Here is a 26,125-nt window from a genome sequence, read left to right as displayed (position 1 = left end):
GAGCTGTGGCAGACACTTTGAGTTGAACCCCCGTCTCCTCTCACCCTTTCTCCTTTGGTAATAGAAGCCCTGATTTTTAGACACATGGCCATCCAGAGTAAAGACTGCCTTCCCCAGCCGCTCCTGCAGCCAGGCGTGGTCATGTGGCCGTGTCTGGGCAGTGGGACGGAGAAGTGGTTCGTGTGGCTTTCAGACATGTCTTTGAAGGATCTTTTCTTCTTCCCACCCGAGCCTCCTTCCTGGCTGGAATGGAGCGGCCCAGGGAGACTCTGAGGCGGAAGCCAAGTGATGAGGGAGGGGCGGTTGGGAGCGGCTGGGTCCCTGATGCTTAAGAAGCCGCCATCATAGCCAGCCTGCCCTGCCTACCTCCAGAGTTTTTATGTAAGAGAGGAATGAGCCATTATCTTGCTTAAATGCCACCCCCCTCCCCCGGCCCATATTCTCATTTAAGAAGCCATCTTACTTACAAAAGAGGTACAAATGAACCCAGCTTCCATGATTTAACAGCTACCAACTTGTGGCCAACCTGGTTTCCTTTTTACCTGTCCATCCACTTCCCTCCTAAATTCCTTTGAAGGAAATTCCAGACATCTGCTTCAGTGGAATATTTCAGTATGTGTCTCTAAAAGACAAGGGACTTTTAAAACACCATGCCATTATCACATCTAAATTTTTATAATTCTTTAATAGCGATAGATAGGCAGTCAATGTTCCGATGTCCAGTTGTATAAATTCATATTAAAAAAAATTGTTTTTTAACGTTTATTCATCTTTGAGAGACAGAGAGAGACAGAGCATGAGCGGGGAAGGGGCAGAGAGAGGGAGACCCAGAATCCGAAGCAGGCTCCAGGCTCCGAGCTGTCAGCACAGAGCCCGATGTGGGGCTCGAACTCAACGAACCGCAAGATCATGACCTGAGCCGAAGTTGGACGCTCGACCGACTGAGCCACCCAGGTGCCCCTAAATTCATATTTTAAAAACAGTTTGTATCAGGGCTCAAATAAGGTCTCCACATTGCATTTCGTGGATAGACCTTTAAATCACCGTTACCCTCAAAGCTGTTCGTGTAGAGTATAGGGACCCTATCTTTCTCTTTTCTTTTCCTTGAAATGTTTTTGTCAAGCTGGATTTTTAGTCCTTTAGAGTTCGCTAGAGTCTGCACTTTGCCGACTGCAGCTCCCACTGTTGTTTAACGTGTTCCTCTGTTCTCTCCATCTCCGGAGCAGTTGGCTCTTTTTTTTCTCTCTTCCTTACTGTTTATTTGCTGCACATTGCACAAAAGTAGAAAAATAAACATTTCTTATGGCTATGGAGCGGGGCTGCAGGTCCATAAATAAGGGATTGAAAGGAAATAACTTAAGGAAGGATGAGGCCTGGTGCATACAGAAGGTCTGGGTCCCGGACGGGCTGGGGTCGGGTCCAGGTTTTCAGACGCACAGGTCTCCACTGGTGACACACTTCAGGTCCCGTGTGAGGAGGCGGAAGAGGTTGAACGTGACGGAGGCCTCGAGGCACCCCTGGGACTCCTCTGGGGCCCTCTGGAGCCGGTGCAGCCAGTGGTGCAGGCGGCCGCGGGGTCTGGGTCCTGCCGTGGGCTGAGCCCGGACACAGGCCTGGAGCTCGGAGTGGATGTGGCGCAGCACACGAAGGGGCTGGTCCAGGACGACGCCCAGGGATGAGTCAGTCATGTTCCCCAGGACCTTCAGCGTCAAGTCTAGTTCAGCCTCCAAGGCCGCAGGGCGCTCCCAGGCCTGCAGTCGAATCAGGTCCCTGGTCCTGGGGAAGAGGCGAGAGCCACAGCTCCAGTTCTTCGGCGGGAGTGACCCTTCTAAGGCGTCCCTGGCCTTCTTGAAGGCTTCTAGCTCCCTCGGCGACAGAGGTGGGAACTTGCCCACGTGGCAGCCCCTCCTGGTTGGGGGGGGCCTGGAAGTGGGGACAGGGCCCGCGCTGGTCAAGCCCAGCCCCACGGTCACCAGCACCACAACCCAAGCTGGAGCCATGGCCCGATCTCGACTGCTTCCCCGGCCGCATGGCTCCGCTTTTAGCCAGGCTCGCCGGGCAATCCCAGCTGATGTATGTAAAGTGAAAAGGCAAGTGGAAATTGCAATCTCCACTGGGCCTGAAAAGGCCTGAGTAGGCGGAGCCAGGCGCTGAAGCAGGTGAGCACGTGGGTGTGGGCTAGGCTGCCTGAGCCGCAGAGAAAGGGCATCCGACGGGTCCCTTCCCTGGACTTGTGCCGAGAAGGAAAGAGAAACTGAAATTCCCTCATAGGAGAACGCCTTGTTTCTGAGAAGTCCAGTGTCTGGACAGTCGCGTTTAGGACTCTCTGGGGCAGCCTTCAGCTGACTGTGGGGAGCCCCTTACCGAGGCCGAGGCAGGTGCCGGGGCGAGGGGTGTGGGCCAGGGTGCCTGAGCGGCAGAGGCGGCTTCCCTTCGGAGCGCAGTCTTCGTTGGCTGTGGTCCCATTCGTGTACTTTTGCTTCTGTTACCCGTGCTTTTGGTGTCACATCCAGGAAATCGTTGCCAGATTCACTGTCACGAAACTTTTCGCTGCGTTTTCTTCTAGGAGTTTTATAGTTTTAGATCTTACATTTAGGCCTTTAATCCATTTGGAGTTAAGTTTTATAGGTGGCATAAGGTAAGGTCTAACTTCAGTCTTTTGCGTTTGGATCTCCAGTTTCCCCACCACCATCTGTTGAGACTGTCCTTGCCCTGTTGTATGTTCTTGGTACCCTTGTTGAAGCTCATTTGATCATATATGCGAGGGTTTATTGGGCTCTATTCTGTTCCGTTGGTCTTTAAGTCTATCTTTATGCCAGTACTACAGTTGTTTTTTTTAAATTTTTTTCAGTGTTTATTTATTTTTGAGAGACAGAGACAGAGTGGGAACGGGGGAGGGGCAGAGAGAGAAGGAGACACAGAATCCGAAGCAGGATCCAGGCTCCGAGCTGTCAGCACCAAGCCGGACGCGGGTCTTGAACTCACGAACCATGAGATCATGACCTGAGCCGAGGTCGGACGCTTAACCGAACTGAGCCACCCAGGCGCCCCCCAGTACTACAGTATTTTGATTACTGTAGCTTTGTATATAATATGTTTTGAAATCAGGAAGACTGTTTCAACTATTCAGGGTACCCCCTTGAGATCCAGTGTAAATTTTTTTTTTTTTTTTGCCTTTTTAAATTGTGGGAAAAAAAGCAAAAGAAGAACAATATTTCATGACATGTGGAAATTACATGAAGTTCAAGTTTCAATGTCCATAAATAAAGCTTTGTTGGAACCTAGCCATGCTCATATCTGTGGCTGCTTTCAGGTTACAGCAGCAGAGTTGAACAGTTGTGTGGCCCTCAAAGCTGGAAATATTTATTATCAGTCCCTTTATAGAAAATGTTCCCTGGGGCGCCTGGGTGGCGCAGTCGGTTAAGCGTCCGACTTCAGCCAGGTCACGATCTCGCGGTCCGTGAGTTCCAGCCCCGCGTCAGGCTCTGGGCCGATGGCTCGGAGCCTGGAGCCTGTTTCCGATTCTGTGTCTCCCTCTCTCTCTGCCCCTCCCCCGTTCATGCTCTGTCTCTCTCTGTCCCAAAAATAAATAAAAAACGTTGAAAAAAAAAATTTAAAAAAAAAAAGAAAATGTTCCCTGACCTACGGTCTGAAAGTCCAAGAAGGCCAGTGGTCCCTGACCCAGCTGCTACTCTGGGAGAATCACGGACGATCTGGTTGGTGCATGATGGCCCCACTCTCTACTTTCTTCTCCAGCTCACAATACAGATAAGTAATATTTCATTTTCTTCCAACATCTTCATATCAGCTCTGTGGTCATACTGTGACAAGCCTGTGACAAGTTGTGAAAAGCAATTTCTCAGGGAAGAGGAGGAGTTCCCCTCCCCCACCAGCTTTTTCTTTTTAAATTTTATTATTTTTTAAAATTTACATCCAAGTTAGTTAGCATCTAGTGCAACAATGATTTCAGGAGGAGATTCCTTAGTGCCCCTCACCCATTTAGCCCATCCCCCTTCCCACAATTCCTCCAGTAACCCTCTGTTTGTTCTCCATATTTAAGAGTCTCATGTTTTGTTCTCCTCCGTTTTTATATTATTTTTGCTTCCCTTCCCTTATGTTCATCTGTTCTGTGTCTTAAAGTCCTCGTATGAGTGAAGTCATAGGATATTTGTCTTTCTCTAATTTCACTTAGCATAATACCCTCTAGTTCCATCCATGTAGTTGCAAAAGATTTCATTCTTTTTTACTGCTGAGTAATACTCCATTGTGTATGTGTGTGTGTGTGTGTGTGTGTGTGTGTGTGTATATATATATACACACACACACACACATACACACACCACATCTTTATCCATTCATCCATCGATGGCCATTTGTGCTCTTTCCATAATTTGGTTATTGCTGAAAGTGGTGCTATAAACATTGGGGTGCATGTTTCCTTTTGAAACAGCACACCTGTATCCCTTGGATAAATGCCTAGTAGTGCAATTGCTGGGCCGTAGGGTAGTTCTATTTTTAGTTTTTTGAGAACCTCCACACTGTTTTCCAGAGTGGCTGCACCAGCTTGCATTCCCAAGATCCAGTATAAATTTTAGGACCATTTTTTTCTAGCTCTGCAAAAATGCCATTGGGATTTTGACAGGGATTGCATGGAACCAGTAGATTGCTTTGGATAGTATGGACACTGTTATAATATGAAGTCTTCCAACCCATGAACACAAAATATCTTTCCATTTATTTGTGTCTTCTTTAATTCCTTCCAGTAATGTTTTATAGTTCTCAGGGTACAAATCTTTCACTTCCTTGCTTGAGTTTATTCCTAATGATTTTATTCTTTTTGATGCTACTGTGAATGGATTGTTTTTATAATTTCATTTTCAGATTTCTCATTGTGTATGTATAGAAGGCAACTGATTTTTTTTTTTTTAATGTGCTAGTTTTGTATCCTGCAACTTGGTTGAATTCATTTATTCTAACAGGTTTCGTGTGTGTGTGTGTGTGTGTGTGTGTGAAATCTTTAGGGTTTTCTACATATAAGATCTTGTTATCTGAGAATAGATGCAATTTTATTTGTCTCTTTCCAATTGGGATGCCTTTTATTTCTTTTTCTTACCTAATTGCTCTGGCTGACTTCCAGTACTGTGTTGAACTCAGGTGGCAAGAGTAGGCATCCTTGTCTTGTTCCTGATGTTAGAGGAAAAGCTTTCTGTCTTTTACCATTGGGTATGATGTTCACTGGGACACATAGGTTTTCTTTTTTTTTAATTAAAACAATTTTTTAATGTTTATATTTGAGAGAGAGAGAGAGAGAGAGACAGAGAGAGAGAATGCGAGCAGGGGAGGGGCAGAGAGAGAGGGAGACACAGAATCCAAAGGAGGCTCCAGGCTCTGAGCTGTCAGCACGGAGCCTGACACGGGGCTCGAACCCACGAACTGCGAGGTCATGACCTGAACCGAAGTTGGATGCTCAACCGACTGAGCCTCCCAGGCATCTCCCAGCCCATGAATTTTTAACTAAAAAATGCAAAGCTTTATTATATGGGTATTGAAATTTGAATTTCCTATCATTTTCATGTCATGAAATATTCTTGTGAATTTTTCTTCAACTGCTTGAAGATGTTAAAAACCATTCTTCACTCTCTGGTGAAGTGCCTGGGATCAGGACAGGCCATCCTGCCTGCTTTCACTGTTACATGTTTTGTGTCTGCACCCGTTACCATAAGCAGCTTTGGATGCCTTTCGGAAGGGTGAGGGGGTAAAAACAAACGGAAGCTCCAGGCTTCCCACAGGTTAACGCCACCACCTTCCACAGAGCCTCCCCCAGCTGTGTGTGTGGATCGAGAACCTGGAGGATGGACCCGCGTGTTCCTGGTTTCACCGCCCAGCAGAGGCCCGTCGGGGCTGATCTGCTGTCCCAGGCGCCAGGAGACCGGTAGCCCAGGGAGCCCTGGGGAGGATGGGTCCCTAGCCACCGCCCCCCCCCCCCCGCGGGGAGAAGCGGCCGTGGGCCGGCGGGAGGCTAGGCCTCCGGGCTCCTCGCTAAGGGCTGGGGGCAGGAATCAGGCCCGGCTCTGCGACACGTCTGCTGCTGGCCCCCGAGTTTGGTAGGTGGTGACACAGCTGAGTCCCATGTATTTGCGAAGCCACCTGAACACGAACACAGAAACTGGCTCTGATTCAGCAGCGTTCGTTTTTATTTCTAAATAAGTATCCAGTGACATTACTGTTTGCCATCCGCTTCTGAATTCTTTAAAGAGTCCAGTGGGGTGAAGCAGGGGCTCCGGCAGAGCAGCTACAGGCGCCCCATCTCTGACCTACCTCCCCCCCCCCCCCCCCCCGCCCCCCAATCCCATCTCATCGACAGGAGCAGCAAATCCTTTCTCAGGAACCAGGACCTGACAGATACTTCTTACGACTTACGTGGCATGGGGTAGGACAAAGGATAAGCCTGACCTTCGCCAAGGTCTCAAAACAAATAAAAAAGCAGCACTGTAAACATTTCTTCGTTTTTACAAAGAAAGTCACTCAAAAGAATTCAAACTTCTGATTAACCTTGAGAACAACTCAAGCTTGGCACAGGCTGTGCTGGAGAAAACATTAAAGCCTCGGGTGAGCCACCAACCTCAAAGCCCCGAAGCGAGTGACAAGCCTTCCCGGGCCGGTAGCGGGAAGGCTCCTCAGAGCAGGGCCGGGGCTTCGAGAAGGGAGCGCCAAGAACGTGCTGACGTGGCTCTTCCACGTGGCTGCCAGGCTCCTGGGAGCACAGGCTCGCGAAGGTGACGGGTGACCTTTCCCTCCTGAGCAACCGTCTGCACGTTCCCCGTCCGGTCCCGCGGCCCAGGCTCCTGCAGCTGCTCCTGAGGGCACACGGTGCTCTCACCCCGAGTCGGGCCCGTCCGTCCGCGCAGAGCCGCCTGGGAGACCGACTCGCCGGTGAGAGAGGCCAAGTACGTTTTCTCCCTCCGGGACCACGTTGGCTGGGGCGGGAAAGTGAAAAAATGGGGTGGGCAGTGGGATGGGACGGCCCAGGGGAAACATAAAGGCATCCTTCTTCTGTCACGTGGCCAACAGCAACAGAAGCTCTTGAATGTCTGACTCCATCTGCGTGAGAAATCGCAGGAACCCAAATGGAAGGCAGGGTGGCTACTTGGCTGTTTAAGGCTTTCCTCTCACAGGGGTGTTTGCATTTCAGACGTTATCGCCTAGGGCTTTGGAGACGGAGTTCCTGGTACAGACAGCAGCTTCTTAATGATTCTGGCTGCTGTTTCGGGAACGGTTCAGATTTGGTTTCCTACCGTCAACCAGCAGGAGAAACAGGGGTACGTGTTCCGGAGGGAATAGGGGAGGATCAGGGTGCCTTTTTTTTCTCTCTCTCTCTCTCTCTTTTTTGCATCTAAAGTCCTAATTAATGGCAGATCATTGATGCTGATTCCTCCTTGCACTTGAATCAGGGACCAGTTCTAAGGCCTGCACCTTTGACATCCGTAACTCGGACGAGGAGAAGCTGGCCGCCACCCTGCCCCACCCTCAGTCTCCCCACCAATGCAGAAGTGGGATCCCGGCCGTGGCCACCCCGCTGAGGACTCTGCCAAATGTGTGGGCCCCTGTGGGAATGTGGAACCGAGACCCCCCGAGGCCAGAGGCCAAGTCTGTAGCTCTGACATAGGTTCCGAGGGGAGGAGGAGCCCCACTCACGAATCTCTCCACATTCCATGGCACACAAAGGAATCTGCAGGCAAACCAGGACCCCCCCTAGGCTGACTTAGGGTCCTCTGGGATCACCGACATTATGGGCCAGGCCCTGCCCCTTGGCCTTACACCAGCCAAGGCCTGGCCAGCATTTCCACTGTGAAGAGAGGTAGCTGGCCTGGGTGCGGGAGGTTTGTGCTTCTGCTGCTGGGCTGAGTGAGCACCACGCTGTGGAACTGAGCCACCTTCCTCCTGCCTGGCCCTGGCTTAGCCTAGCCTAAAACTTGATCTCTGGGGGACCTAGGGCAAGCCGCCTCCTTTCCCTGTAACACCCATACCACAAGCTTCGGGGTACGGTTGTTCCCAGGAGTCCTACAACGACAGGCCATGTGACTTATTTCAAGAGTTCAAAATCGCTAGGCCTGCTGTGGGGGGGGGGGGGGCGCTTTTGGGGGAGGGTGCTTGCTGCCACATGGCTCCCCAAGGCAAGCACCTTCTAGTTCACTGGCTAACTAGCTGACTGGCCAGCTTCCCCAGAGGCCCTCACTGACTTTATAGCCTTCACCTCACCCTAAAGTGTGACCTTGTCTATGTGCTGTGGCTTCCCTGTCCCACGGCTTAGACCCAGAACGAAGTAAATTTGTGGGAAATTGGAGTTATGCTGGATATTTTTTTTAATCGACTAGGCATTTACTGCCCCCAATAGTAGAATTATTAGGTACGCTAAAGGTAGCCAACAGCACATTTCTGATTCTCAGGCAAAGACACTTTTAAAAATCCACCAGGAAAACCCATCTCCATGATATGGATGGGAAAACCCATCTCCTACATAGGGCACACCTGTCCTCGTGGGAATGCTCTCCAGCCTGCCAAACCTCCCTTAGCCAGCGGGGGGCAGAAGACCCATCACAGGAGACCCAAGCTGGTGCTGGTAACTGCCAGGAAAGGTGCCCCCTGCCCACTGAGCCAGGCCCTGGGGACTTTCCACCCCGGGGACCCTTCTCTACTTCAGTGTCGTTTTCAGGTCTCAGCTAAAAGCGGGAGGCCAGATGGGACCTGGTGACCAGGGGCAGTCTGAATCGAGGAGATCCTGTTTTCACTGCTATTATCTATGAACTCACAGCCCCCTCCCCACTAAATTTTCTGGTAAACTATTGAGTTTGCAATGCAAGTTGCACTTCTGAGATCACACCCTGAATTTCAAGGAAGAAAGATTACTTATGGGTTTGGGAATGAGAGAACACTCTAGTCGGGGATCCCTGCCCACCTCCCTCCAGGGGTGGACAAGGTCCCCTCCCTCTCTGACCTCTTCTTTTACTTTTCCCCCCTAAAAGCAAGTAGGACATGATGGAGGCCAGAATTACGATGGCATTACTCCTCCAGTGAAGGTATGAGGTGGAGTAAAATGCTCCTGTTTGGCTTAAATTAAGGGGTTAAAGTAGGAGATTACAAAAAGAGAAATGGCCATATTTTAACCCTATCAAGTACAGATTTACTTTTCATGCATAGAAAGGAAACCATATGCTTCCAGCCTGACAGGCCTCACTCTTTCGGGAAAGGGGAAGGGGTCTGGGCAGGGGCCTGGCCCGGTGGGCTGGGCAGCAGAGACCCGGAGAGTTCAGTCCTTGCTAACGTCCAGAGCCCTGCCGCCTGAGGCAGAAGAGATGGAAACATACGTGCTGCCAGCCCAGGGTCTGTGCTGGCCCACGGTGTCCCCACAGAGAACCAAGGACCGCACATGATGAAGCAAACCATGCCAGAGGGTGCCGAGTCCCAAGGCAGGGACCCTGAGCCACATAGGGGATTTGCCACCGGCCCACAGATGGGTGAAGGCTAGCAGGTGTGAGGCGCAGATGTGAAAGTCAGTGACCACTTCATCTGGACACGATGGGCAGCTCCCCCTGCTAGACAGCCCAGGGGCCGGGACCACGGGGACAGGGCAGGGGGTGTGCATGTGGGCGAGTCCTGGGTGGGGGCAGCAGGGAGGAGCGCAGGGGGCTGCCGCTCTGGCCCCTGCTCCAGTTCTTGGGCGAGCTGGGACCCAAGATGGAAAAGAACTGGGAGAGGGAAGGAAGGTGGTAGCAGGTAAACAGTGGGCAGACTGCGTGGAGCCCAGGAAATGGGGCCTATGGACAATAAGGTCCACCGAGTGAGGGAGGTAACTGCTAGGCTCTCACTACTTCGTAAAAGTGCATGAATTTAAGCTCAATTAGAAGACAGCAGATGCCGGCCTGCATAAGCCCTGTAACGCTAGCCTCTCCCTCCAGAGGGCGCTCTGACCCCACAGACTAGGCTTCCTCACCCCAAAACCCAAGCTTCCAATGGGGCTTTAGAGAAGGGCCCATGTGCCCCTGCTCCACACCGGCGTGAACATTCACCGTATTCCCAGAGAAGGGCAGCTACTGCCTGCCACACAGGGAGACAGCCCGCGAGGGCCCAATCAGAGGTGATGAAGTTTGTCACTCGGTTTTTCTTTCTCAAGGAGCGCAAGCAACATCACAGAGGGGAGTGTGACATTTTCCAGATTTCGGAGCCCAGCACTTAGGTCAGAATTGCTGCTGCTGAGGCCGGAGGCACCTCGATGACCAAGGGGAAACGGCTGGCTCCTCGCCCCGCTAGAACAGGCACCCATCCCGGCCTCAGCAGGTGCTCCCGGGACGAAGGCCGTGGCTGGGAACGGCGGAAGCTGCGAGCCCGCGCTCCCCTGGCCGCCCCGGTCACGGCCGGGCTCCGCAGCGCCATTTCTCTCCTCACGCGCCGCAGCGCGGCAGAGGGCTACTCGCCCTGGGTGCAGAAGAGGAGAATTTACCTGGACACGTGGTCCCTCTGATCTGCGAGCTGAGAAGCAACACGGCGAGCAGAGGTCCGGCTCAGTGAGGCCTGGGGGGATGACTGTTTCCGAAGCAGACAGCTGGCTCCGAGGGCCGGGGACGCCGGGTTTAAAAGGACCGTGGCCTTTGCTTCACCCCGCCTCCATCTGCCCTGAGGAGGCCGCCCGATGCAAGCAGCACCGGGGGCCTTCGCGGAGTGTCTGTCCCGGGAGCCGGCGGGGGGGGGGGGGGGGGGGGGGGGCCCGACGGGGCGCCCTGCTCCATCACAGCAGCTCCTGCTCGTCGTCTTCGGAGCCAGAGGGGCCCTGGCGCACCTCCTCGTACCACTTGTTGGTGAGGGTTTTCATCTGGATACGTCCGTGGTGGAGGTCCTGGGGCAGAAGACACAGCCAAGCCCTCATCAGTGGGTCTGGGTCAGGTCAGGGTTAGGGCTGAGGAAGGCGGGGCGGGGGGGGGGGGGCTGCTTTATACCTCAGGGAGGCAGGGTACATGGCCGCGGGCAATTTCAAAGTCTTAACGGACTAACTGAAGCTGGGATTTTTCTCTGTAGGGGTCAGATAACAGGGGGTGTCACTCAGAAGCCGGAGTAGGCGGCAGGATGGCGTGATGTTAAAAAACATGGCTTCTGGAATCAGACACACTGGGGCTCTGCTTCCACCTCTGCCACGTGTTAGCTGTGTGACCCCGGGTGGTTAGTTCACCTCTCCAGGCCTCAGTCTCCCCAGTGTCCAGTCAAAGAGCAGCTGCAGCCATGACACAAGATGTCGGGAGGCTGAAACGCAGCTACGATGATTAACATCTGGCGCAACACCCAGCTCGGCAAGAGCTCCCACGCTGACGGCGATCATGACCGCCGGCGAGGGAAAATGGCTCAGAAACAAGGTGGGGCCGGATGGCAGTTTCGGCAAAGCAGGCCCAAGCTGGTCCCCAGGAGACTGTGTCACTGTCACCCAGAGGACAGCTGTGCCCAGGGGGATGGACAAGAGCCCTAAGCCAATGCCTGAGGCCCCGCATGTTTGAAATTTTCAGCTCAGACTCAGTAGCCGATCAACGTCCTGAGTCTATCATCCAGGAAAACCAAACTGTTGACGAGTCTATTATTAAACTAGCGCTAAAAATGGCAGTGAAGGAAAAACAGCAGATGCTGAGTTCCACAGCGTATCCAGCTGCCGGCCTGGGGAGGGCAGAGTAGGGGGGACCTGGCCCGGCCGGCTCCCCGCTGCCCACCTGCTCCTGGCCACGGCAGGTCCTGAGGGAGGAAGGGGAGGGACCCTCAGCTGGGGGGCGCGGGCCAGTGTCCCACCTCCTGAGTTAGCCGCCGCGTGAAAAAGGGGTTCAGGTACTTGGCGTCCAGCCACACGAAGCCTTTGAGGTCCTGCCGCCTGATGTAGTGGGCTTCATACTCCTCCTCTGTGAGCTCTGACAAGTGCTCCGACTCGATGGTGTTGCCCTGCGGGGGGAGGGGAGGCGGTCTGAGGGTCATCAGCGGGCGTCTTCCTGGGGGGCCCCACACCACCCGGCCCATCCAGCGGCCCTTCGCTTCCGGCCACCAGTGTCCCCAGCCCTAACTGTGCTTTCGCATCAGTGCGGGGTGTCTGTGGCCAGCAAAGCACCTCCTGGGAGCCCAGGGGGAGGCGGAAAGGTTTGTGAAAACACGATGGATACCCAGGGATAAACCAGAATTACGAATAAACCAGAATTTATGTGTGGGCTGGGGTTTGGTCTGTAAGCTTTCCAGGGTGATTCTAATGTGCAGGCAGGACTGGGAACTGCCACCTAGGTTATTTCATTCCCAGAAAACGGAACAAGGGAGGCTCTTTCGTCATTTCTGCCCGTAGCTGCACCAGCTGTGGTTCTGCCCTGGGCCGGCGTCTCCTGGTCAGCGTGGGGGGCGGGGAACGGTCCTGGTGGGAGCCGGAGGGCAAGGAGAACAAGTAGCGTGGCAGGGCCGGTCTGGAGGGGGAGGCGGTGTCAGGTCACTGGATCTAGGTCAGCACCGCTCCAGGCCCCAGGCCCAGGACAGGCCCGCCCTCCGCAGGGATGACCAAAGGCCACCAGAGTGTGAACGTAGCATCTGCTGCTCTGCTGGAGGAGTGGCTCTGAAGCCACAGCCACGTGGCCTCCGCTGGCGGGCCCGGGCGGTGGTGCGGGTGCGGGAGGGGGGGAGGGGCGTGGAGGGCATGTGGATGCGGTGGTTCTCAAACTCCGGCCGCATCAGCATCACCGGGAGGGCTTGGGAATCCACAAAACGCTGGGCCCCCCAGGCTCCCCCTCAGAATTCTGGTTGTGCGTGCGTGCGTGCGTGCGTGCGTAGGTGCTCAGGTCCTCAAATCGTGTCTCGTTTCCCCCTTTCCCAGCTGCGGTGCAGGCCAAGCCCCTGCCCCCGTCCCGGGCCCACGCGGCACTCACCATCTTCTCCGTCTTGCTGAGGTTGACGTCCTTCTTGTTCCGGCGGCGCGCCTTGGCGTCCTCGATGTCCATGAGGCGGATGAGGGGCATGGTGCTGCCGCCCAGCAGCAGGATGGTGAAGAGCACGATGATGATGGTGGTGGTGCCGATGAGCTGCCGCTTCTCCATGGGCTCCAGGTCCAGGTGCAGGCTCAGCGCGTAGGGGATGGCCCCCCGCAGGCCTGGGGGCAGGGAAGGGGGTCAGAGGAGACGCACAGGGAGGAGGGAGCTGCGTCACCGACCGGGCACCCTGGCAATCCGGGCACGGCCCCGTTTCAGGCCGGCCGCACATTCTAACGCACCCCGCTGCCGAGTGCGAGGTCCTCCCGTGAGGCTCAGGGGTGTGAGGAGAGCAGGCTGCAGAGAAGTGGGACCTGAGCTCATGCCACTCCCACCTCACAGGATGGCCGAGCAGCTCACAGGAGGTGACCTGTCCGGGCCACGAAGCCCCAGATGTGCATGCGTGAGAATTATCCAGCCTAGGGCTCACACTTCCCCGTGTGTGTGCCAGGCCCTGTGCTAAGGGCTCTGCACACACAATCTTGCTGGACTTCACAGGAGAGCCGGTAAAGCTGGTCCTCCATTTCTTCACGATAGATAGATAGATAGATAGATAGATAGATAGATAGATAGATATGGAACTGAGACTGAGAAAGACATGTCCTCCCGGGGCCACACAAAGAAGGCAATTTGGCCAGCGGCCCCTGGTTTCTGAAGATGCTGCCCTCGCACAGCTCCTGACAGGCTCGGGGCTGCTCTGCTGCTGGCCAGAGGCTGCTGGGAACTGCTTCATGAACTCTTCTCTTCTTCCTTCCTGGTGTGGTCCCCCGCAAGGCTGCTAGCTGGGCTGAAGGGCTGCACTGAAAACAGCACTTCCTGGGAAAATTCCTGGCTTCCTGGTGCCAGAGAGGGGAGGTCCCAGGGAGGGGAGACCTCAGACAAGGACCCGTGAGATGGTGAGTGCCAGAAGAAGGGGGGAATGGGGGGGGGGCACACAGTGAAGGATCTGGTCCGGACACGGAGGCTGGAGCATCACAGCATGATGGGGGTGTGACCACAGGAGCAGTGTAGACCCAAGATGGGGACACAGCAGGGGGATGGCATTAAGAGAGACATGGAGAGTGGAAGCAACAGGCCACAGGGGCGAGCGGGAGGCGGGGTGGCCGAGGAAGGGAAGGGCATGGACGATGGTGGGGAGTCCTAGGAGTGGTCCAGGCACAGGGTCTGGAGTCTAGCTCCTGGATTTACCCCCTAATGCCCTGCTTTCCCCCAGGCCTCTCAGGTTAAAGCGAGAGACTCAACTCAACCTCTCAACCTGTCACACGGGACTAAAAACAGGGCCTGCCAGGTTGGTGGCCTGAGGATAAAATGTCTTGGAACAGGACAGGTGTAGACACAGCAAACACTGAGTTAGCCACACGTTTGCTGTAATACACATTATTGTTTTCCATGGAAAGGGGATGCTGGAAAAGCAGCAGGTTGGGCAGAAAGGTAAGTTCAGTCCTAGACAATGAGATCGCAGTGTCTCCATAGCACTGAAGGAGGATTTAGACACAGGAGTCAGGATCTAAGCGCAAACAGCTCTGGGAGTATGGGAACTGCCGCAGGATGAGCGGGCCTGTGGGAACACAAGAGCAGCAGCGGGTCTGCGGCTGAGTCCTGAGGAAGCCAATACTGAGGGGTCTGTAAAGGAGGAGAGGGAAACTGTGGAGACCCCAAAGGGAAAAGAGGGCAGCCAGGAGCATGGCCCGGAGGCCCAGGGAAGAGGGTCTCCGGGCAGAAAGCAGGTCGGTGGGAAGAAGGAGCTCAAAGCCATGGAGCTGGGCTGGACCAGGGCTACCCAGGGCCCACCAGGTCTGGCTGCAGAAGGCCGCTGGTGACCTGGGCAAGGCCAAGTTCAGCCCCGTGAACAGGGGGTGACAGAGTGAAGCAAACAGGTGAGGACAGCCCGCTTAAAGAGGTCTGGCTGCGATGGGAGACGGGAAGCAGCTGGAGGGGGTGTGTGGAGGGATCTGGGTTGAAGTTGCTGGGTTTTTAGAGGCAAAGAGAAGAATCTTCAAGAGTTTCAACGATGATGCTTCAGTAGAGACAGAGGTTGAGGATCCAGCAAAGAGAGGGTGAAAATCTGTGGGGAGGGGGCTCAGAAAACCACTGGGGCCAACAGCCCTCACTGTTTAAAGCAGCACGCCCCGTGCCCACGGAGGTCTCTTAGCCTGCGCCCCTCTCCCACAGAGCTCACGTAACATGTAAAATATCCGATACAACATCTCTTAGATGTTCTTTGAAATCAACTACTTTACAAAAACTTTTTTCTCACTGGCAAGAAAGATTGAGAAAAAGGTTTCTCTCGCTCTGCATACATACATACCTCGCACAGACACACATAAACATTTTAAACAAGGCCTTTTGAAAGAAGAGAGAAATCTGTGAGGAATTATAGATAATGCTGTTGAGTAGAAAACAGCTTATAAGGCATGTTGCTATACCCTGACCCACGTGGAATATTTAAATTATATTATTTAAATAAGAAAGTACAAAGAGCTGGACATATTGCTCAAAAACAAATTTAAAGATGCCTAAGGAGCCAGTTCATTAGGTACCAAATAGGAAATCATTCCCATCCTTTAAAAGGTAGAGGAATTTGCACAGAAACTAAAACGTTCCAGTCGACTCTCAGAACTCAGTGACTAAATTAAAAAAATATCCAAACCCAGCCTGTACTGGCAAAAAAGTTTAAACAAACCTTTTTTATTTTGAGCCCTTCGTTACTTGCAGGCAGGTGAGAGCTGCGCCTCGCGTCTCACCCGGGCGGCCCTGTCTGTCCAGAGGAGCAGGGACAGAGAGACAGGAAATGCTGGCTCTGCCTCCTGTCGTCCCCGACTCCAGTCAAGTCCTTTGCCCTCGAGCCTGAGCCTCCTCACGTGTGGAGGAGATTTACTCATGGCACCGAGGCTGTGAGGGAGGGGTCCTGTCTGCAAGGGACTCGCCCGGGGCCTGGGTTACAGTAGGTGCTTGTTAAGCGGGAGCTCGTATGGTTTTTGCCTTCTGAGGCCTGCTCATCGTCAAAGGGCTCTCTCTACACGACGTGTGCCTTTATACGACGTATTTTCCTTCCACTGTTCATTCAGCGTTGGACTTACCACTGAACCACATGATGAACATCATCTTCGGTGTGATTTTATGATCACGGAAGAAATTCAGGAGGTAGGAAAGAGGGAAAATGTTCACCGCTCTGGCAAACAGTACAAGTACCTGTGAATAACAACCAACTAAGTCTCAGAAACCTCTGGTCTTCCAAGTTTAAGCTTGTTGAAGCTAACACAGATCTTGTGAAACACCCGTAATAAACACAGCCTTCCCCTTGGCCATGAGAGACATGAATGACAGTGCTAGGCAGAGACCCAGCTGGGGCGTGCCGCTCTAGACGCCAGTGTCTAGGAGTCTGGGAAAGGGTAGCACTTTGTACGTTACGTTTCCGTAGCCAGAAAGAGACGACTAACAAGGCATCAAAGCCGGCTTTCGTTACGAGAGCAGAACAAAGCTGAATGGCAAGAGGCCATGCCAAACTATCCAGAGATTAATTTAGGGGCAATCTCACTCCCCCCAAGGTGCTCCACCATGGGACGGGCCTGCGCTAATCATTCCCAATGGGCTAGCTCTGGAGGGACAGACAAGGTGCTCCTCACCCTCCCGTGGGTGCCCCACCCCTCAGGGAAAGGAGGGATCACTGAGAAGGGCCCATGTAATGCTTCTCGTAAATGCTGCTCTCCAAGCAAAAGGAATGTGTAGGTATGTTCTAGAAGGAGGTCACACACACCCTGTCTGGTCAGTTGCTTGCCATGGCTTTTGGCTCCTAACCATCTCCAGAGTCGGTCTTAACAAAATACAGCTTTAGATAAGGCTGAAATCTTTTCTGAGTGGATACCTAGCACTACTATTAATTTGCTCTTTGTTTTCATCTTGGTTCTCACTAAACTAACTTAAAATAGCATACGTACGATACACACGTGTACATTCGGTAGACTCTAAGTTTATTCTTTTAACAAGCACAAACTGAGCCTGCTTTGGACCGTGTGCCTCGGATGGCCGGGTTAATAACAATGGCTCCCAATCATGTAACATTTCTATGTCAGACACTGTGCTAAGCATCTTCTATGCATTCTATCCTGTTCAGTTTAGATCCCTGCAATATGCTTATGAAGCAGGTATTACTGTGTCCATTTCAGGAGTAAGCGGAGACAGAGAAGTTAAGTAACAGGTCCAAGCTGACCCAGGCAGGACGTTGTGGAGCCATGTCCCAGACCTGGTCAGCCCCGACAGCCCCGTGCCCTTGACCACTGAGTGAGCGGAAGGTGACCCGTCTGAATAGCACGGGGAAGCCTCCGGCAACGGTGGGGGAGCCCCAGCTCCCCCTCCGGAGCACCTTCCCTTTTTCCCTTGGCTCGCAGCCCACGGCCGAGAGAGCCATCTCGTTTCACCCACTGAAATCTGATCTTTCGTTCCCGCACTTGGGTTTCGGGTTTGACCACATGTGGCCCCTTTTGCCCAGGGACCACACTGAAGGCTGCTATACTTTCTGTAAATGGCTCTTGCTGCTGTTCTCTTTGTCCTGAAACCTGAGTTCGGAGGACAGATAACAGTGACAAAAGCAAAGGGCTCTTGCTGCAAGGAGAAACACTTTTCCTCAGGGTTCTTTAGCTTCTCTGTGCCTCAGTTTCCCCCCATGCCAAACAGGTAGGCCTCACTGGTTTGCACACGGTAGGTGAAAGTGCTAAAAAAAAGCCTGCCTCTCAACAGCTGGGTTTTGTTAAGTGGCATTGGTAATAAAAGCTAACTGAAGATGAATTATGATAATTCAGCAACAACAAGGTGTGTTCTCACATGTCTTAAATTAACAGTGGATCTAAAAGGACAACAAAGATGAAATTAGGGATTACAGTATGAATCAGCAGGCGGGCCTATGGGAGGTGAGCTCACACCAAGGGAAGGCAGGCCTGGGAGCGCCAGGCTAAACGCCCACATGTTAGAAGCCATTCATGTCACTTCCATCAGACGCCCGAGGGAGCTGGACCTTTGTTTTAAATGCTAAACATTTATTCTCCCCCACTCCATTCTCCAAAAGATTTTATTCTACTGTGAATGATTAAACTTTTCTTTTCCCTTTTTAAAGGTATATTTTAATTTGTCTCCTCCCGCCGCCTCGAGTCCACTGATAAGTTTCCCAAACCTTCTGAATCGTAAGAATCACCTGGGATGACTGTTCTGGGTGAACCTCCGGGGAGGTAAGGGCCTGGTAATCTTTACTTCATACAAGTGTCCAAGGTCACGTTCCAAAATGGACACAGTGGAAGAAAATTACAGTAGTAAGTAAATATATGCGTTACGAATTGTCCAGAGAAAGCAGAAAAGAAAATCATCCCCAATTCTGTAACCACTGTGAACCTTGAGCTGTATCTTTTAACATGGTTTTTGTTTCTATGCACGATGTTTTTACATGGTCATGGTCAATTGTTCCAATTCTGGGATCTGCTTTTACCACCAGAGAAAACAGATAGACTTTTACTTTTTAGACAAGGCCGTTTAAAATTTAAAAAGAAGTAGAAATTCATTCCCAGGGATATTCATTCACTTAATTCCATCCCTTTTCCTGTTATTGTATGTTTGTGATTTTTTAACAAAAGAAACTTGAAACAGAAGAGTGTCTATGTAGCTGTTGACCTTGAACAGTTAACAGTTACATAAATGAATCCAGAACATGTGGCTATTGATCTACAAGTAAGTAATTAAATAAAAAACGAGGAAAATACTTACTATGCACCAGATGACAAAGGAAATTTCAAACTTGTGAGGGAAACTAAAAATGGACAGGCCAAGAAATGCAAACACACATGTTTCTGAAACAAACCAAAGAATGGATTATTCAGCCCCAACTATTTTCTTCGAACACAGTACTAAATTGTTAAGCAAGCAAACATTTCACGGCGAGTGAGAGTCCGCTGTAACACTCTGCTTATTTTTTGGAAAATCCTGCAGCCGAGATCCTGGTGGAACGTGTGCCTGGCGTCTTCCGTCCTTCCCTCTCACACACACAACCCATGCTTGTTCAGAATCTCCCCAGGCAGTGGGTCAACTGTCAAACGCATGCAAATCAATACTCTCCCACCCGGGAAGATGATGAACACACGAACTTGTCTATTTGTCGAACACTGTGATTAGCAAGGATCACGACTACAGCAGAGCGGCAAAAATTCGGAGCAAATGGCCGCAGACACCACATAACTAATGTGGCAAGGGCCCTCTGCCGACTTCCTTGCCGGGGCGGACTGAGCTAAATGCTCGACCTCACGTAGTTAATGCCGCCACAGGGTTGGGAAGATGGCTTAGGCCCGCAGGGTCTGCAGCAAGGAGGGTGTTTCCAACTCTTGGCTTCACCCCTCAAGTCAGAAAGAGTCTGACACCTACTGTCTGTGCAAGCAGGCACTTGTATATCCCAAGAAAAAGCATCGTATGAATTTCCAGCACTAGTCTCCCTGCTCAACCTGTGGTGTCCCCCAGAATAGTCGAATAATCAGGGAGACAAAGACTGCATTTTAAAATCGCTGAACATCCTACAACAGAGGCTGTTTTAAAACATTTCAGCCATGTTTTTCCTCCAAACGTGTCTCTTTTTAAAGCAAGTGCACAAGCTGCTCCCACCCTCCTCCCTGAATTTTTTTCTTATCTAATAAACATTTTTGTGATCTTTCCAAATAAGCTCATTTAGAACCTACTCAGATCTATGTTACGCTTTTCCCTGGCAGCACACATTCCATTATATCGGTACGTCACGGCTCATTTCACAAAGCCTCCACCAATAGATACTTAAGCTGTTTCTGTTTCTGCTGTTACCAGTTATGACAAATGTCCAGGCTAAATTCCTGATGGGAGCACTGCTGGGTCAAAGAGCATACGGCTCTGAAACCCAGCCTGAGATGGCATCAGTGCCCATGCCTGTCAGTGCGGCCTGCGTTCCATATGCCCACGGTAGAAGTGGGTATTAGCAAACTAAAGGAATGCCAGTCCGATGGGTACAAAATAGATGGGTGTTTTGCTTTATATTACTTTAACTGTGAGAGTCAGGCTCAGCGTCCCTGGCTAGGACTTTGTGAGTCGGACGTTGTGGAAAAAAGACCCCCCTGGACCAGGAAGAGACAGACCTGGATTCCAGAATCAATTCTTAACCGCGGGCAGGTCATCTGACCTCTGGGCATGTGAACCCCCTGGGCTGCAGAAGGAAGCCTCTGCACGGCCTGGCCCTGCCTCCCAGCACGCGACGGTGTGGCGCCTGTGCTGGGAAATGAGATGAACCCCGCCGCAGTGCCAGGCAGATGCTGGCGATGATGCCAGGGCCCTGCCAGCCGGGAAGCCGGAGGGGAGGGACCGCGTGAGCGTGCGTCCTTTGCTGCCAGCTCTTAACCAGGGAGGAGGCAGGGGGGTACAGAGTGTGGGGGAGCAAGAGCTCACACTGAAACTGTGTGACAGAAACAGTCCTCACAGCAGGCCCCGCCCAACAGAGCATCAGAGTACGAGCTCCCGGATCATGTCCTTCAAGCCGCTCTAGCGGAAAAGGGGCCTGTGGACAGGTTGGGGAAATGCTCTAACTATACTCCCCACCCCCCTCCTCAGTAACTCAAGATGCTCCTGCAGCTCACAAGCTGAAACTGTATTTTCCCCAGGATTTTCCAGACTCTCGTCGGACTGGGAAGTCTCGTCCCACCTAACCCTCACCAATGCCGGTGCCAAGGAACACATTTTTGGGACTGTCACTTTAAAACATTACAAACATAGGTGTCTCATTATTTTTAGTCTTAAAATTGTAGGCCATCAAATGTTCCAGAAAGTTCTCAGGAGTTAGGTTTACATTATGGAATCTGAAAGCCAGGGTAACAAACAAAAGATAAGGGAGCGCAGTATGTGGCTCTGAGGAATTCTGCTGTCTCTCCTGAGAGGGAGAATCTGAGGCCTCCTGCATCAGGGCCTGGCAGAGCAGTGAGCTGTGGGCAGGCCTGCGCAGAACCACACAGAGCAGGACTCACCGCACAGGAAGGCCACGGTCCGCAGGGTTTGCTGCATGAGGATCTGGGTGACCGGGGACAGGTTATGGTGCGTGTAGTGGGACATCACAATGCCCGAGAACAGGATGGCCATGATGCCTAGCGAGGGAGCAAGAGGCAAGCAGACATGAGGAGAGCAGAAAAGCACCTGCTACGTGATACGCAAACAATATCACACTTTTCTATAAGTCACTGGACCCTCTGGGATTACATGTTTTCAGAAAAAAAAAAAAAAAAGGCAAAAAATAGAATAGCTGGGGCCTCCCAGAGGTTGTAGAGAAATGCTAAAGGCCCCCCTCTCCAGCAGCTTCCTTCCTGAGGCTGGGTGACCTCAGGCCAAGCTTCTTCCCCTCTCCAAGCCCCAGTTTTCTCATCTGGACACTGGGATTAACACCACCCACTCATGGAGCTGTCAGAGGGGAACGGGGACAAGCCACGTACAGTGCCCATCACAGGACAAGGGCTGAACAGGCGTGAGCTGTCTGCATCACCCATGGAGAGAAGGGGTGCAGGTGAACCACTCTTGGGGAAGAAAGGGAGCACGAGAATGGATGTGGAGAATGGGTGGATTTTTATTTAATTTTTAATTTTCCCATAATCACCAGGAGTTACTCCTATAATATAAACAGAGAAGAATGACAATAAAAGGCTATGTGTCTTTTCTTAAAAAAAATTTTTTTTTGAACATTTATTCATTTTTGACAGAGACAGAGTGTGAGTGGGAGAGGGGCAGACAGCGAGAGAGAGACACACAGAATCCGAAGCAGGCTCCAGGCTCCAAGCTGTCAGTCCAGAGCCCGACACGGGCTCGAACACATGAACCGTGCGATCATGATCTGAGCTGAAGTTGGACGCTCAGCCAACTGAGCCACCCAGGCGCCCCTGTGTCCTTTGTCTAAAGTTCCACAAGAGAGTCCACCCCTTCTACTGGTCACTCAGGACTGATCTCTGCATCTGCCCACTGCCCCTAACTACTCCCAAAGCTCTGTGCTTGGGTTACCTCTCAGTGCTGCCCTCTGCCTCAGCAGCAGAAAGGGGGTCTCGTCTTCATGTAAGGAAGCTGAGGTTTTTACAAAGGCATTAAATAAGATGCCCAAATGTATGAATTACAAGTCAAAATTTATACGCAAAATTTTAACTCAGTCCTGCCACTCTGTAGACAGACAGGGATTACTGGCTGACTCCCCATTTGGAAAAGGGTGATCACAGAACTGCATTGGAGACATTTCAAGGGCTCAGCCTGTGGTCTAAACAATACCTCCAAATACAGGCAGGCCCCCTCTGTGTGCGGCACACCAGGCACTGCTGGCCTGAGGGAGAGCCGTGGCAGAGCCAGGTTATTTCCCAGTCCTCTTGGGAAACAGCAAATTCCTTTGCTCTTTCATTCTTTCCTACAGAGGAGGCTGGGCAGGAAAATTCCAGCAATATTTCCCATAAGGCACACCTGGCAAGATGGGACAGGGAAAGGAGAGGACGGGCGACAGCTTTCCTTGTTCCTCAAGGGCACCGAGAGGACTCTGCAGGTCAAGAGTCGCTCTGAACCACTGCTCTGCTAGATAACACACACACAAGAAAGCCTCCAGCTGTTCTCCCAGTCCGCTCCTGCAGGTGACCTTCCAGACTGCTGACCCTTTCTGACGCTGCAACAAAACATAGCGAAGGCAAAGCAACGTGAAAAAGGGGAGAGACCAGAGGCTGGGTGTGGGACTCCACTGAACAGCTGCGAGACTGCCCACACCTGTTCAGCCCTGGTCCTGTGACGGGCACTGTACATGGCTTGTCCTCACTAGCCCCTGATGGTTCCATGAGTGGGTGCTGTCAGTCCCAATGTCCAGATGAGAAAACTGAGGCTCAATCACGAACAGAGGCACAGACACACTTCAGTTTTTACGGACTTGAGCCTTAGCATCACAGTCCAGCGGCAAAAGTTCCTAGCTTCTGGGCTTCCAAGGGGTTTTGTTTCACCAGTCTGCTTCGAGAAGGGTTATCAACTCACTGGCAAAGCTGAGACCTTGCAGTGCTCACCTTGAAGTAAAGGTCAGCCCCAGAGGAGCCTGAGTCACGTTTGGGTTGTGACACGAGTGGCCTTCCACCGGCATTGTTGTCCCACCCACAGAGGTCATCACCACCCCCTGGAGTCCCAACATTAAATGACAACTCCAAGAAAGCCAAAGGCTCTGGGAAGTCAGATGTGACAGCAGAATGTGGGAGCTGCCTTGGGACTGAATGCTAGCACCCGCTGCCAGAGCCCCAGGGACCTTTCCTGCCCACCCTCGGGCCCGTCCTGCCTCAGTGCTCTGCAGCAAGGGGACAAGCATAGCCCAGAAGGGGTCTGGCTGGCTTGCTCAGTCTGGCGCCCTAGGCCAGGGTTTGGAAACAGAATCTCTAGGGGCCAGACAATAAAAATAAAAATAAAAATAAAAAAAGGGTGACCAGCACATGGGCGAAGAAGACACAAGCCCACCTACAAAGTTCTGATGGCAGCCCTGTGGGTGGGGGGCCTAAGTGCTGACCAGTCTCCCTTCTGGCTTTTTGAGAAATGCCAGAAATCTGTTTCTTATGGGAAATCTCCCAGCTTCTAATGACGACAACCAACTCAAATATTAACAACTTTTCCGTATAGATAAACAAACGCCATCTGGAGGCTGAATTTGGACCATATGAAAATGAGCCCTCTGTCCAATGCAAGAGTGAACAGCCAGCCACTGCCTTTACCCCGGGCTAGTCTGAGGTGGGGACATCTCTCGAGTTCTGGGGAAAGGGAAGAGTCAGCGTCAGCAGAGGGTGCAAAAGCCCAAGGGGCAGCTCAAGTGTCTGCCCTGAGTGCTCCCTAAGCGCAGGTAGCTTTTCCGCCACCCAGACCACCTTCACCCCCTGCAGGTGCCCTCCACACATGCTGTAAAAACACCACGGGGAAAATGGCGCAAATAGGCTCACTTATAGAGACAAAAGGTCTGGGTATTTTAAAAAATGCCCTTGGGGCACCTGGGTGGCTAGGTCAGTTGAGCATTGACTTTGGCTCAGGTCATAATCTCGCGGTCTGTGAGTTCGAGCCCCGCGTCGGGCTCTGCGCTGACAGCTCGGATTCTGTGTCTCCCTCTCTCTTTGCCCCTCCCCTGCTCACGCTGTCTCTCTCTCTCTCTCTCTCAAAAATAAACATTAAAAAAAAAAAATGCCCTGTAAGAATTTCTGACACGTGTACTTCTTCTAGAAGGCAAAATCATTTAAGGATGTAAATAACAGTGCAGTAAAAAGGTCAGCTTCTTGGAAGGAAGGAAAGAAGGAAGGAAAGGGGGAGGGAGGGAGAGGGGAAATCTATTTCTAGTCTCAGTTAAACCCACTATTTTAAACATAATGAAGAATGGTGATGAATAGAGATTCAAGTCCAAAGGCAGAAGGTGAAACGTGTCATGTGGTACGACGTCCAGTGTACTGTACCTTACTGTAGGTAAAATATGATGAACTTGCTGAAGTCTGGATCAAACCATAGTCAGTTTTCTTTGCTAATTACCTCAAAATAAACATAGTTTGCTTTAAAACATCCAGACTCCGAGGTACAGAGTAAAACAAGAGAATCTCCATTCACATCACCTCGCCTAGAGAGGTAACTACTGTTAACAGTTCCCTATACAGATTGCCAGTTCTTTTCCTATGCCATTATAAAGCTTATCTATCTTTAAAAAGCAATAAATAGGGGCGCCTGGGTGGCGCAGTCGGTTAAGCGTCCGACTTCAGCCAGGTCACGATCTCGCGGTCCGTGAGTTCGAGCCCCGCGTCAGGCTCTGGGCTGATGGCTCAGAGCCTGGAGCCTGTTTCCGATTCTGTGTCTCCCTCTCTCTCTGTCCCTCCCCCGTTCATGCTCTGTCTCTCTCTGTCCCAAAAAATAAAATAAACGTTGAAAAAAAAAAAAAAAGTAGACAGTCCTACATAAAAAAAAAAATAATAATAAAAATAAATAAATAAATAAAAAGCAATAAATAGGATTGCATTCTGTACACGGCATGTATCACCAGCAGAGGGATCTTCAAAAGGCCTCCCAACACTGACCTGCCTTTGCACATATCACAGAATCCCAACTCCTTCTCGGGCCTAAGAACCCTGTGGGCTGGGGTCCTTACCCCTGTGCCTCAGCCATGCTGTACTTCCTGCTCTTCCTGGAGGGCGTCAAGTTCCCTCATGTGGATCTGGGACACTTAGCACTGCTCAGCATTCCTGGCCCAGACCCTTCCTTGGCTGACTCCCTTCTCACCATGCAGGTCTTAGCTTGGGTGCCACCTGTTTGAGGAGACCTTCCTGATCCCCTAAGGCATGATGTGTCTGCCCCCCCACGCCACTATTACATGCCTCTGATTTCTCTCCTTCCTGTCACTTCTCACTACCTGAAGTTGCCGTATGGGTTTACGAAAGAACTGTCTTTCCTTTGCTCTTGTCTTGCTGACTACTGCATCCCCAGTACCAAGGACAGTTCTCGGCACAGGATAGGCATTTAATAAATATTTGTAGAAAGGATGAATACACGGTGTTCCAATTTTCTTTCTTAAAAGTTAACAATACATCTTGGACTTCTTTCTGTGGCAGCACAAATAGGTCAAATTCATTTATTCGGCGGCTGCACAGGATTCCATTTTGAGAACAGACCCAAACTTCCTTCATTTCCTATGACTGATGAACATTTGGTTGCTTCCAACACACAAATGTTCTCTCTCACAGGTAGTGCTGCAAAGGAATTCCCTGGATATGCACCTGTGCACGTGAGGGCTGCACAACACATTCCACCTTTGGCCCACATCTTCCCAACCTTTTGCAGAACATGTTACGTCCTGGTCAATTTTGCAAGCTCACCCTTCAACCCCAAAAGTTCCATCCTCTGTGACCCATCATGACAGAGTGTCACTCTGCCGCAATCCCCCTCCCTCAGCCCACAGTTGGTTAAACTGACAAAGGTGGGGGTCTATTCATCCTTCAGTCCTTAGAGGGTAAAGTGGCCCTCAAAACTGGCCTAAATGAATAGAATAACTAACACTGATAGAATTAAAACAAAGATTCTGAGAATAGCTAACACTA

General features: G+C 51.7%; 2 protein-coding genes across 4 annotated transcripts in view; both read right to left on the bottom strand.

Moving 5' to 3' along the window:
* Nucleotides 1-988: 988 nt before the first annotated feature.
* On the bottom strand, nucleotides 989-3,985 carry LOC131485910 (interferon lambda-1-like). The gene is made up of 2 exons (XM_058685920.1): nucleotides 3,647-3,985; nucleotides 989-3,403 (listed from the first exon to the last, which is right to left on the bottom strand). Exon 2 carries the CDS (start codon nucleotides 1,998-2,000, stop codon nucleotides 1,428-1,430), a length of 573 nt encoding a protein of 190 aa, XP_058541903.1. The 5' UTR covers nucleotides 2,001-3,403; nucleotides 3,647-3,985; the 3' UTR covers nucleotides 989-1,427.
* Nucleotides 3,986-6,171: 2,186 nt separating this feature from the next.
* The window catches only part of SLC9A8 (solute carrier family 9 member A8), a 71,410-nt gene continuing 51,456 nt past the window's right edge, over nucleotides 6,172-26,125 (bottom strand). For all 3 annotated transcript variants that reach the window (XM_058685918.1, XM_058685919.1, XM_058685917.1), the window contains 6 exons: nucleotides 21,044-21,160; nucleotides 18,780-18,862; nucleotides 16,109-16,220; nucleotides 12,930-13,150; nucleotides 11,824-11,970; nucleotides 6,172-10,891 (listed from right to left, as the gene is read on the bottom strand). In XM_058685918.1, the coding sequence (XP_058541901.1) occupies nucleotides 10,784-10,891; nucleotides 11,824-11,970; nucleotides 12,930-13,150; nucleotides 16,109-16,220; nucleotides 18,780-18,862; nucleotides 21,044-21,160 (788 nt within the window). In that variant the 3' untranslated portion in view covers nucleotides 6,172-10,783. The remainder of the gene's footprint in view (nucleotides 10,892-11,823; nucleotides 11,971-12,929; nucleotides 13,151-16,108; nucleotides 16,221-18,779; nucleotides 18,863-21,043; nucleotides 21,161-26,125) is intronic.

The sequence above is a fragment of the Neofelis nebulosa genome, chromosome 9 (assembly GCF_028018385.1).
Source record: "Neofelis nebulosa isolate mNeoNeb1 chromosome 9, mNeoNeb1.pri, whole genome shotgun sequence".
Taxonomy (NCBI): Eukaryota; Metazoa; Chordata; class Mammalia; order Carnivora; family Felidae; genus Neofelis; species Neofelis nebulosa.
The sequence above is the reverse complement of the archived record's forward strand: the minus strand, read 5'-3'. Positions and strand labels throughout refer to the sequence as shown.

Bases quoted from the DNA above. Each gene is read 5' to 3' on its own strand.
- LOC131485910 (XM_058685920.1), bottom strand. From the start codon at position 2,000: ATGGCTCCAGCTTGGGTTGTGGTGCTGGTGACCGTGGGGCTGGGCTTG.